Source organism: Thamnophis elegans, chromosome 8 (assembly GCF_009769535.1).
Source record: "Thamnophis elegans isolate rThaEle1 chromosome 8, rThaEle1.pri, whole genome shotgun sequence".
NCBI classification, from domain to species: domain Eukaryota; kingdom Metazoa; phylum Chordata; class Lepidosauria; order Squamata; family Colubridae; genus Thamnophis; species Thamnophis elegans.
This window is the reverse complement of record NC_045548.1, coordinates 48,618,787-48,630,810: the sequence shown is the minus strand read 5'-3', so window position 1 is coordinate 48,630,810 and position 12,024 is coordinate 48,618,787. Positions and strand designations below refer to the sequence as shown.

At 40.3% G+C, this 12,024-nt stretch overlaps 1 protein-coding gene across 1 annotated transcript in view; it reads right to left on the bottom strand.

Annotated features, from left to right (window-relative positions):
• Positions 1–202: 202 nt before the first annotated feature.
• The window catches only part of PKIA (cAMP-dependent protein kinase inhibitor alpha), a 44,785-nt gene continuing 32,963 nt past the window's right edge, over positions 203–12,024 (bottom strand). The window contains exons 2-3 of the mRNA XM_032223348.1: positions 2,842–3,019; positions 203–1,600 (exon numbers count right to left, since the gene is read on the bottom strand). Of these exons, the coding sequence (XP_032079239.1) occupies positions 1,521–1,600; positions 2,842–2,992 (231 nt within the window). The 5' untranslated portion in view covers positions 2,993–3,019 and the 3' untranslated portion in view covers positions 203–1,520. The remainder of the gene's footprint in view (positions 1,601–2,841; positions 3,020–12,024) is intronic.

Below are 12,024 nucleotides of genomic sequence, written 5' to 3'. Positions count from 1 at the left end.
TTAGACATATAGTTCTTGCTGTAGAAGACAGGCACACTGTCGAACTAAAATTAAATAATGAAGATGATCAGAATGGAAACCTCAAGTCAACATTTGATTGAAAGTGGAAGGTTCTTCACTAAAATATGTATATAACTAATGGACGTCTATACAAGCAAAGGCATAGAGAAGCAAACTATGCTAATGAGCCATAAATATTCTGCTGGTTGTTATTTATTAACACCAATTACCAAATTCAATGCCAATTAAAGTATTTACAGACCTCACTCCAACAATGTCCATGTGACAACTGTAAAATAGTAATATTGTAAAAACAACAACCATAGTCACAACAATAATGTATGTTTCATTAACCAATGTTTAGATTTACTAAAAAGCAAAGTTTACACTAATATTTTAATAAAATTACAAGTATTTGAAAAGTGCATGGCATTTGAAATAAAGTTGAAATATAAATAAAGAAACAAACATTAGGACTTGGGAAAAATTGTGATTGATATCCATTTGATTGCCACAACAAAATAACTTTTTACTTTAATATTGATTGAAAAGTTAGAAGACTCCAATTCGAAAAGCTATAATAAATCCTTCTTCATTTTAGGAAGTAGGCCTTTACTAAAGTGTTGGATATTTTATCTCTCATCAGCTATGAGCTCATATCTTTTAATATGTACTGTGCTTACTCTTATGCTTTAGCAGTTACATAGTTGTCTGAACAACAACAAAATACCCCTTAAAGAATTAAAGATTTTTGGATTTAAACTACCCACAAGCAAAGAACTGTACTGAGAAAATACAAGACACACCTGACTGTACATTACTTATGTTAAAAGTTTATCTTGTAAATGAAAGAATGCTGATTCATAACTAAATGAATAATTTGATCAGTTTAGCAATTGATTTGATGATCATGTGCACACAACACATGGTGCATAAAACAAACCCTAGCTAGCCCTTTCAAAACAAGTTGTAGAAAAATTCATAGTCACAGTTGCTTTCATGAGCATTTCAAGAAAGGGCAGTGTGGAGCATCTAAATTGTACAATATAAAACATTGTTAAGTAATGTGGCTGAAAACAGAAAAGCAGAGTTCTTTAAAAACAAACAGTGCTTCCTTTACAAGTGATTTTTTTAATAGGTAAATATTCTAGCCAGACAATTTCAGAAGATCACTGAAGCCATTGTGACACAATCCAATTCAAGCTTCTGTTCAGCTGAATTCTATTTTTGCTACAAGATCTACATCATTTGTATTTTGTATTTCAATGTGGGCATTTGTTATAAGATCCATCTCTCAACAAAGTGTCCTGATCAATAACCAGGTCTCAACCATTGCTAACAAAGGTAGAAAAAGTTCTGTCTACTGTTACCACCTTCATCCCCTCTTTTTGTACTGCATTGTGCAGGTTCTGGTAACGAGATTCGTCCATTTTAAATTTATTTTTTGTTCAAGTGGCTTGCTCACAGGATGCAGCCTTTTGCAGTTGGAAAATATTTCTACAGTCAGTCAACCTAAAACATCAGCTTTCTTCTTTTGCTGCTTCCCCCTGGGATTCCCCAGTTTGTTCGGTGGGGTTTCTCTGTGCATCTTCTTCCCCTTCTACAAGAAACAAAGGTAATTTTTAGTAAAAAATAGCATGGACAATGCAACTGATATTTGCATATTCCACTGGGTTCATATCTGGCATACAGAGTCTGGGTTGGTTTTAAGCAACACTAACTAGTTATCTAAGTTATAAATAATGTAGAGAATGAGATTCAAAATATAAAGGCAGACTGCCACTTAAGAAATGTAAAAATGCTGGAGAAAACTTTAAATGGGGCTTAATTCATTGCGTTAGAAGTGAATGGATTTCATTCTATAGCCAAAGAACTAGCCATTCCTAACCTATTTACAGAAACTGATTTTAGTATTTCAGAGGAGCAAATTTAATAATAGACATAATACAATGTATGGTGTAGTATGTATGTAATGGTTTTTCATATTCATTCTACCATACTTCATAATTATGGTATATTAGTTAACCTAATGGTAACCTTGAGATACGAAGGGAATAGACTATCAGCTGTACCACTGTTCTTGCCTTTCTTAAAATAGTATCTACAAGGAATATATATTTAGTATCTACAAGGAAATATACCTACGAGGAATTAGAATTCTATGTAGGGAGAATTTAATTATCACAACTATTAAATTGTGACCTGAATTAATCTTGGCTTATGATCATTGCCTCTTGACCTTACTTAGCTTATAAGTAAATTGGCCGATGAGCTCTACTATGGCCATAAATCCTACCTACTCTGTATAAGATACTTACTTCCCTGTTCTGGAAATATGGGCTAAGCAGTTTTCATAGCAATTGGGAAACATTGCATCAGTTCATCTCCTGAAGATGCATGTTTTAAAAATTCAATAGTAATCATATTTATTCTAATTTTCGCCTGAATAGCTTGTGACCCATCATATCAGCCAAAACTAATATTTTGACCCATCATACCACTAAGGTTGATAGGCTTAACAAACCCTTGTAAGTTTATCCTTCCTCACTCTCTATGACTAGAAACAAAGGGGTTCCTGAGAATTTAACTGATAGATTCTAAGTACACCAAACGTTTTATCATTTCATACCTTGTGAAATATGTGTGTATGTATAAATATGCATATATAACACATACACACAAATTATACTTGATCAATATATAATGTGTATGAATATGTGCATGTGTGTGAGTGTATGCCAAGTATAAATTTAATAGTGTATAGATATCAAAACCTAATAGACTGTTTTCAAGAATGATTCCTCTTGTATAGTTTTTTTTTGCTAAAATATCGTTATTTACCAGTTTTATTTATATCAAGTTCAGATAATTTCAGGGATAGTTCACTGGAATTCCCACTTGTTGAAGACACAAGTATATCATGAATAGCGTTTCTTCTTCCAGTTCTTCCTGAAGCAATGAAATCTGCATATGTAGATTCCACATCAGTCATTGCTAACAAGTATCCTCATAGCAGTATCTTAAAGAAAACAGAGAAACAGTCTCTTTACTGCAAAGAAGGCCATGCAGTTAAGAGATAGAGAAAAATTGAAATGCTTTAATATAAAAACAATATACTTGATTTACAATGAAATCTCATATGAGATGAAGGGTTTGGAATAGTTATTCAATAGGATACTGGACATAAAATCCCTAAGCAGGAACAGAGCAGAAACAATAATTCTGAGTGTACCATATATGATTATATTCAATGCTCTTAGTAACTATTTGATATACCATGTCTCCAAAATAGAGATAAAATAAGGGTCAAATGAAAAACATGAATGATAGATAAATAGTACCAAAGCATACCAAAATAGAGAAAATCTATGTAGATTACAATTTCATTGCCCAAATGCCTTTCAAATAAACAATATTTATTATTTATGTTATTACTTTTATTTTTTTACTGAAAACTGTCCAGTCACGAAACTGAGATGGTAAACAAGGTAAAGGAATCCCTGCAGATTTTACTCCGCTAGTCGTTGCCAACTGTAAGAGGTTGTGCCTCATCTCTGTTTCAAGGCCAATGAGCCAGTGCTGTCTGAAAATAATTTTGTGGTCATGTGGTCAGCATGACATTATGGAGTGCTGTTCCTTCCCATTAAACTGGAACCTATTCATCTACTCACATTTGCATGCTTTTGAACTGCTAGATTTGGCAGGAACTGGGACAAGGACAGGAACTCACCCTGTCACATAATGAACAGGCTGCCAGCTTTCCAGTTGACAAGCTCAGTATCTTAACTGCTGAGCCACTGCACTGTCTTAGAGTGGGGCAGAAATTAAGTAAGAATTTAGGACATGGAGGATTCTGGGAGACCTTTGTTGGAAAAGTTCCACATCAATGATGCAATAGCTAAGAAGATTGTCAGTCTCTCTTCACAGATCTCACCAGAGGTGAACAGAAATGGAAACTAAATCCCCTGTGCATACTACAGGGAGAGCATGTAGCTGTCTATGTAGTATATCAGAGCAGTGTTTCTTGAATTATGTTGTGTGGAAGGTCACAATGGTGCAAGCCTTTAAAGAACCAGTTATCATATTTTTCACACTATATGACACAGTCCCCTCCCTCCAAAAGTGGGTGGAAACATCTGGGCGTCTTATAGAGTGAATATTGCAATGGGAGGGCAGAGGGAGAGGTGTGCTGTTCTCACCGCTGTCACACCTGCTGCCGTTTGCTGCCACCATGGAACAATGGAGCCTTTGCTGCCGAGCAGTGGCTGGATTGGCTTCCCGGAATACTCCCAATCAGCTGTTCTAGGTGGCGGTGATTGCCACCACCAATCGCTAACAATAGGCGGCAGTGATCACCGCCACCTACAACAGCTGGATCGATGGTATTCCAGGAAGCCAATCCAACCATCAATCAGCTGCTGAGCAGTGAGTATTCCCCAGCAGTGACAGCAGCTCAGCTCAAGCTTAAGACACTTGATTTTTAAGAGGTAAATTTGAAAAAAAAAGTTTTTGCACTCTGCAGGCATGCAGAGAGTTTGAGAGATATGCAAAGTGTTTCTGGGGGCGGGCAGGGAGAATGAGCAAAAAATGGCATGTTTTTCACAAATAAAAGGGTATGCAGAGGCTTGTAGAGTGTTCCTGGGAACTGGGAAGGGCAAAATCAAGCAAAAAACGGGCCATTTCTGCTCATTTCTGCCCTCCCTCGCCCCCAGGAGCACTTTGCAGGCCTCCCAAACCCACTGCACGTCCATTTTTGCAAAGGGAGTGGGGTTTCAGTAAGCCACAAATGCTGTATTCAGTGTATAAAATACAACCAGATTTTCAGCCTTTTTTAGGGGGAGAGGTGTGTCTTATATTCTGAAAAATACAGTATATATTTATGTATAATATGTATGTTATAATCAAAAAAAAGGAAGGAAAAATTTAAGATATCCATCTGTAGGGCACTTAAGAATTGGTACTTAGACCTATGCATTGTGTTTAAAACTAAGTCACGTGAAGATATTTTTGTTACTTAAAATATCATCCCCCCTCTCCCACCAAAATTTCTGCAATTGTTCAAACAGGAGATTATGCCAGTGGTGATAACAGCTTCTAATAAGCACTTGACTAGCAGCTTACGCTGTCCCCTCCTGAACTGAAGGAGTGGATTTTAGGTTGAATACGGATATTGGAAACGTTACTCTGGCTCCTTTTAATCAGCTGCTTTCAGATGGAAGAACACTCCTGCGGCAGACCTGCTCTCTTAACAATACTTGGATATTTTTTAGCTTAACCTCTTTACTTGTGTGGTTTCCCCCTCTTCTTTTCCTTTGCTCAAGCAAAGTCAAATCTAAATGATGAGAGTCTTCATGGAGCCGCTAGAAGAGTTATTTGACAAGTGGGAGGATAGGGATTAGGTACAACATTTTATGCAAGCTAAATATAGCTATATTGAATATCTCCAAGCAATTTATATATAAACGGCATGTGACACAGCCATCTGCTCAAAACACACTACTTTAATCTAGTAAAGAACCTAAACTGGGGCTAATGAATTCATTAAAGCTCTCCACACAAGAGAATTACCTCAAGAAATCTTCAAACTGACAAGACCTTCATGCATCCATAATTCATATCTGACAGACCTATTTCTAGGACAGGGATGTAATGTTCAAATTGCAAAATTGTGATTCCAGTGTGAGACACAATTCATCACCTTTAGAAGAAGGTAAGCTTAGAAACTATCATTTTAACCTTTACCAGATGATATTATTTTATCCTTAGTAGATAGTTTGGGGTTGGTTTTGTTTACTGCATTTAAATTCCACTGAAATCCAGATGAACCTCAGGGGACACATGCCATTCTGGGACACAAGCATCAGCAAGAATGGCATGGGTCTCTTTTTCCAGCACAATGCTGTTTCCAGGCCTAGAGCAGTTGGTATGAAGAGAATGATATCTCAATTTCACAGGTACCTTTGTCTGCCAAAATAAACTCTATCACAACAATTTCTTTTTTAAAAAAAAGAATGGGGATAGAATATTCTTGCAAACTACTTCTTAAATTTTACTCTCTTCTCATTATTGTAAGCATAGAATTTTCTCACTCACTTTTGCAATCTCATTCCTATGCAGGGCTTCATTTGGACTAAAAAGTCCAAATGTCCCTTATAGGACATGAGTAGATATTGACCTTTCCTCAGCTGGAAAATATTTATAAGAAAGCACCTTACAACATGCTTTTTAATTCACCTTCCCTATAACTTAGAGCCCTTAACCCAGAGTGAGAAACTGTGATCTTCAAAATATTTTAGTCAGGACTGAAGGATGCTGAAATTTTTCAGACTATCTGTAGTCTCCCAACACTCCATTTTTGTATCCTGAGAACATCTTGAAGGTGGTGGGTCAAAATGGTTGAAAGGAGTTTTTTTGGGGTGGAGGGAGAAAAGAAATGAAGTAGGATTAGCTTAAGGAATCCACCTTTCCTCTTTAAAACCCCACTGCTGTTTGCCCATTTATTATAAGCCACACAGTCTACAGTCCTTACAAGTTAAAAAAAATGTTACCAAAAAAAGTGCACCTTTAAGATGTTGCACAGCCCTGATGAGTGAAATGGTTGATCTTGGATTTCAAATATTCCCTACATCATATAGCTTCCCAAGCAATTTTATCAATCACTCCCTTTATAAGTTCACCCTTACTCCTATCATAAAGAGCCAAGAAGAAGAAAAAAGAATATTCTCATGCAATAAACAAAAATAGTTGGAAGCCAAATGATTGCTGGGAGGGGAAAATGGAGATGTGTGTAGCTACTTTATATGATTTCATTTCTCTACTACATCAACTCTTGTCCACAGAATAAATCAATATGTACACATTTGAACATGTATTCAGTTTGGCTATTTTTCCTGTTGCTCACAGGAAATCTCTAAGAATGTGGAAAGATACCCATTGAGGAATAAAGTAAAAAAAATGGAGTAATTGCAAGAATTGAATTTTGTGCAGCACTTCAAAACACACATTCAAATCAGTAGGATCATTTTTATTTTTTATTGTATTATTTTTACTATATTTTAGAATGAAATAGATTTTTCTTGAAAATCTGCAGAGGGCAATGTCGTAATAAGATAGTTTCATGGCCTCTATAAATTTAAAATAGTTTTTTCCCCTTGAAGTTGCACTTTGTTGTTAGTTGCGAAGTCATGTCCAACCCATCATGACCCCATGGATAAAGTTCTTCCAGGCCTTCCTGTCCTCTACCATTCTCTGGAGTCCATTTAAGGTCAGGCCTACTGCTTCGGTGACTCTATCCATCCACCTAATTCTCTGTCATCCTCTTCTTCTTTTGCCCTCAATCTTTCCCAGCACTAGGCTTGTCTCCAGTGTGTTGTTCTTATCAATTGCAAAAGTGCAGGGAGCAGCATATTATTTCTTATCAGTAGAACTGTATATGAGACACCATCATACTGTTATGGCCTTCTACTGAAACTGAATGCTGCAGATAGCTTCCCCTTTTGTGAAGAATTAAGAGAAATTGCAGCTTCAATAAATGTTGAGTATGATGGGTTAAGAAAGGCAGTGAAGGAAGCCAGGAAGATTTGGTGGGAAGGTGACAGCAGATGGTCTGCTATTGATGGGGTGGGGAGGTGTAAGGGAGGAGTATAAGGTGACATGAAAGAGAAAAGCCATCAGAAGCGGTAGAGAGAAGAGATATGGTGGGTTATAAACACACACACACACACACAGAGTAGCCAGAATGATAGAAGTAGACAAAAGGAGAAAAGTGCAGAGTTTTTTTTTTTTGGTGGGGGGGAGAAAAACTCAGAAAAGTGGGCATAGTGGAAGGGGTATCACAGGCTACATCCAATCTCCTGCTAGCTGGCAAAAGGCCATATGCTTTCAGCCGAGTCTTTGAACAAGGAACTGCAGATGTGCCACAGATAGATATTTGAATTGCATTTAAGGGAGCTACCAGTCTCCAAGGCCAAACAAATAAGCAAAGCAACAGGAGAACTAGAAAACAACATACTCTGTGGCTGATGGAGGGCCTAGAAGTAAGACAAACCCTTAATTTTCTGGATTGCAGCTATGGAGAGGAACAAGTTAAGTTGCACCTTAAGCTGTCAAAAGTGCCTTCTAGAGCTTTAAATTTAATTTTATTTGTTAAAATGGTAAACCATATTAATTATTTATTAAACCCAAGCATTCAAGCAGAACATCTTTCTCATTATGTTCAAATTTGACTTTTCCCATAGGGTTAATTTCTCATGTGATCTGTTTTTGATAACACATTTCACTACAGGACAGGCAAGAAAAGAAAGAAGTAGCAAGAAAAACAGAAGAAAGGGTGGGGGAGGAATGGAAAGGATTATTTAAGACATTTTGAACATAACAGAAAAGAGACACATAAAGAAATAATTCTTTCTCACAATCTCTTAAATTAAAACTACTACCACAAGGTATGGTTTTCCAAACTAAAAACCAAGGTATGCATCAAACACAATGAGCTTAACACAATAGAACAGTACAATTGGGAAAGGCTATATTTTCCGGATCAAAATCTCTGATTCTTTAAATATAAAGATATATAATAGTGTCATACTACTATTTTAAAATTTATATCCCACTTTTCCTCTGGGATTCCAAGGCAACATTTCAAATTAAAATTTAACTGAGTTCTGAGATGAAGTAAAAAATGACAGTTGGCTTACCTGAACGGTCGTTCTCTGGGTGCTGCAGAAGAGTCCAAGCATGGGTTAAATTCAGTCTATTCATCCAAGGACTGAGTTGAAATTCTTAGCCATGTCTCCTCATTGAGGTTCAGTTCAAAAACGAAGGCATAGTCTATGATGGACTGTGATCTTGAAGTGTCCTTTGGATGTCTCCATAGCCAACACGCTCTGAGCAGCCTGAGACGCCTGATAAATGAGGGACGAAGAAAACCCCAGGGTGGGGTTGGACTATCCTGCAGTGCCAAGCCAATGGTCATTCTCCTGTGCACTGCTTGGAGAGTCCAAGCATGGGACATACCCAAGCTATGAAGCCCCAGGAAGGGCAACTTGATCATCCAGGATGTGCGGAGTCACAACTACCCTCTGCAACACTCTCCTCCCAAAGGACGCCTCTGCTGCAGTGTAGGAGTCAATGCGGTAATGCTTAATGAACACAGTTGGAGACAACCAACTGCTCTGCAGATTTCTTCCACAGGAGATTGTGTCGCCCACGTGGCTGTGGTGGCCGCACTCTGTGTGGAATGAGTGGTAAGTCTAGGTGGTACCGTCTTGCCCAGTAGTTTGATACAAGCCAGTTTGATACAAGCTCACCAACCAATGGTGAACGGTGAGACTTTGCACCCCATGGAACCTGGTTGAAAAGAGATGAGAAGGGATTCGGAGTGTTGGAATTCCTTCATTCTCTTGATGTAGCAGCGAACCGTTCTCCAAACGTCGAGCTTGTGCCAAGTTCGTTCCTTGGGATGCTGAGGGTGAGGGCAAAAGTTGGGAAGTACCATTTCCTGCGATCTATGGAACAAAGAGTTAATCTTTGGCATAAAAACTGGATCTAGCCAGAGGGTGACCCGGTAAGTGTGAAAAACACACAAGTCCTCACGGACGGAAAGAGCAGCTAACTCTGACATCCTCCTTGCTGATGTAATTGCTACAAGAAAGGCTGTCTTCAGAATTAGGTGACAAAGACTGATGGAACGTATGGGTTCAAATTGTGTCTTGGTCATGGCCCTCAGAACAAGCAGGGGGTCCCAGGTGGGGAACCTGTGTACCTTAGGAGGGCACTCATTGGAGGCCCCCTTGAGAAAACTCCTGACCTGAGGGAGCTGCGCTAAGGAAACAGCTAAATGTCTAGCAAAAATGGTAGAAAGTGCTGCTACTTGTCGGCGGAGGGTGTTGGGAGACAGGCCCTTATCCAACCCCGCCTGCAGGGGGTCCAGCAGCTGTGGTATGGATGCCGAAGTGGGAACTATGTCTAGTGTACTACACCATGAAGCAAATGCCACCCAAGTGGTGTCATAAATCCAAATCGCAGATGGACGTCGGGATGCCTGGATGGTACGAATGACCTTGTCAGATAGATTGTCTTTCCTCAGGAGGTCCCCCTCAAGTGCCAGATGGCCTGTTGGAGCCAGCTGGAATCCGGATGCACTATGACCCCATGACTTAGGGAGAGTAACTCCTGAGGTCTGCGAATGAAGAAACTGACAAGGTCTGTGTACCACGATCTCCTGGGTCAATGAGATGCTACTAGGAGAATCTCCGCTTCCTCCGACAAGATTTTCCGAACCAGCTGTGGGATGAGGGGCAGCGGCAGGAAAGCGTACAAAAGGCCCCTGGGCCAGTGGCATCTCAGAATGTCTGTTTCCTCCGATTGCGGGATGGCATATCTTGAGAAAAACTTCGGGAGTTGCGAGTTGGCTAGATTGGTGAACAGATCGGCCACCAGTAGTCCGAACTTGATGGTCAGTTGATGGAAGGTCACTGGGTGAAGTGCATTGTCTGCATTGTCGATGGTAATCCGACTTAGCCAGTCCGCTCTCACACTGTCCACTCCTGAGATGTAGTCTGCCCACAGGGAGGTCAGATGGCGTTCCGCCCACCATCCCAAGGCCTCTGCCATCAGGCCCTGGACTTGGTGCCCCCCTAGTGGTTGATGTGGGCCTTTGTTGCTATATTGTCTATGAGCACTAAGACATGGCAACCCACAATGCCCCGTCAAAAGTAGCGTAAGGCTAGTCTGAAAGCCCTTAATTCTAGCCAATTTATGTTGTGGGGTGACTCTCTGCGTGACCACTTGCCTTGAGTCAACTGCTCCTCGAAGTGGGTGTCCCATCCCTGTAGGCTTGCGTCTGTTATAACCACCAGACACTTTGGCTCCTGGAAGAGACAACCTCTTATCACTGCACTGGATTCCCACCACTGGAGGGACTGTCTGACCTTTGGAGGCAGTCAGACACATCTGGGAGAATTGCTGACTTTTGCTCGCTGGATAGGCAGGAGGAACCATTGCAGCTCTCTTGTGTGAAGCCATGCCCAGGGAACGATGTTTATGCATGAGATCATGAGTCTCAGGAGTTTTGATAGGGATACAATGGACGTGAACTGGTTCACTCTCGCCTCCCGTGCATGGCTGATGATGTTGCGTCTGCGGTCTGGTGACAGGAACACTTGACAACGGTCAAAATCTATGAGTGCTCCTAGATGTAGGATGCGGAGTGCAGGAGTCAGCTGACTCTTTTCTTGGTTCCCCGAGAACCTGTGTTTCTGCAAGGTGGAGATGATGACTTGAACATCTCTGAGCGCTTGCTGGTGGACGCTGATTGAATCAAGATATAGTCCAGGTAACAGAGGAGACATATTGGACATGAAATCTTGTTCATCGATCTCATCGAGGGGCTCAAGGCTGAGGACAAAAAGGCTGAGAAAGTATGTCACAAAACCCACCAGGCGGCCACCTGGTCCATTAAGGCTTCTACAGTGGCTTCATTCTTTCATTTTTTAGAGCCTCACTGTTTTGGCTGAGGCAGTTGAGACCGAACCTCCCTCGGAGGGTTCCAGATGGATGCATGAGCTTAACAAAATTATAGCAGCTATGGAGTATGCGGCTGATGCTTCACTCAATGCTGCAAAATTTGCATCCCGGGCTCTGGCTTCAAATGTGACCTCACGATGTCTGTTGTGGCTTCGTCACTGGTAGGTGGACATGAAGTCAAAATGGAAGCTTGCTTCTGCTCTCTTTAAGGGAGGACAATTGTTTGGTGACACATTAGACAAATTCCTAATCAAGACCAAGGATAAACGGAAGGTGCTTCCATCTACTGCCCAGAAGGCTGACAGGAAGAACAATTCCTTTTTTTCAGAAGCAGCCCTTTCGGGGGAATGACAACTCAGGTGCGGGTGCCTCCTATCAGAGACCCTACCCCCAGGGCAATGAGTGTAGCCAGGACAGGTCAACTTTCAAATATAAGGGTCAACAGCAGCAGTCATTCTGGTGCCCCTTTTGTGCCGGTTCAAATAACTGCTCCTACTGTAG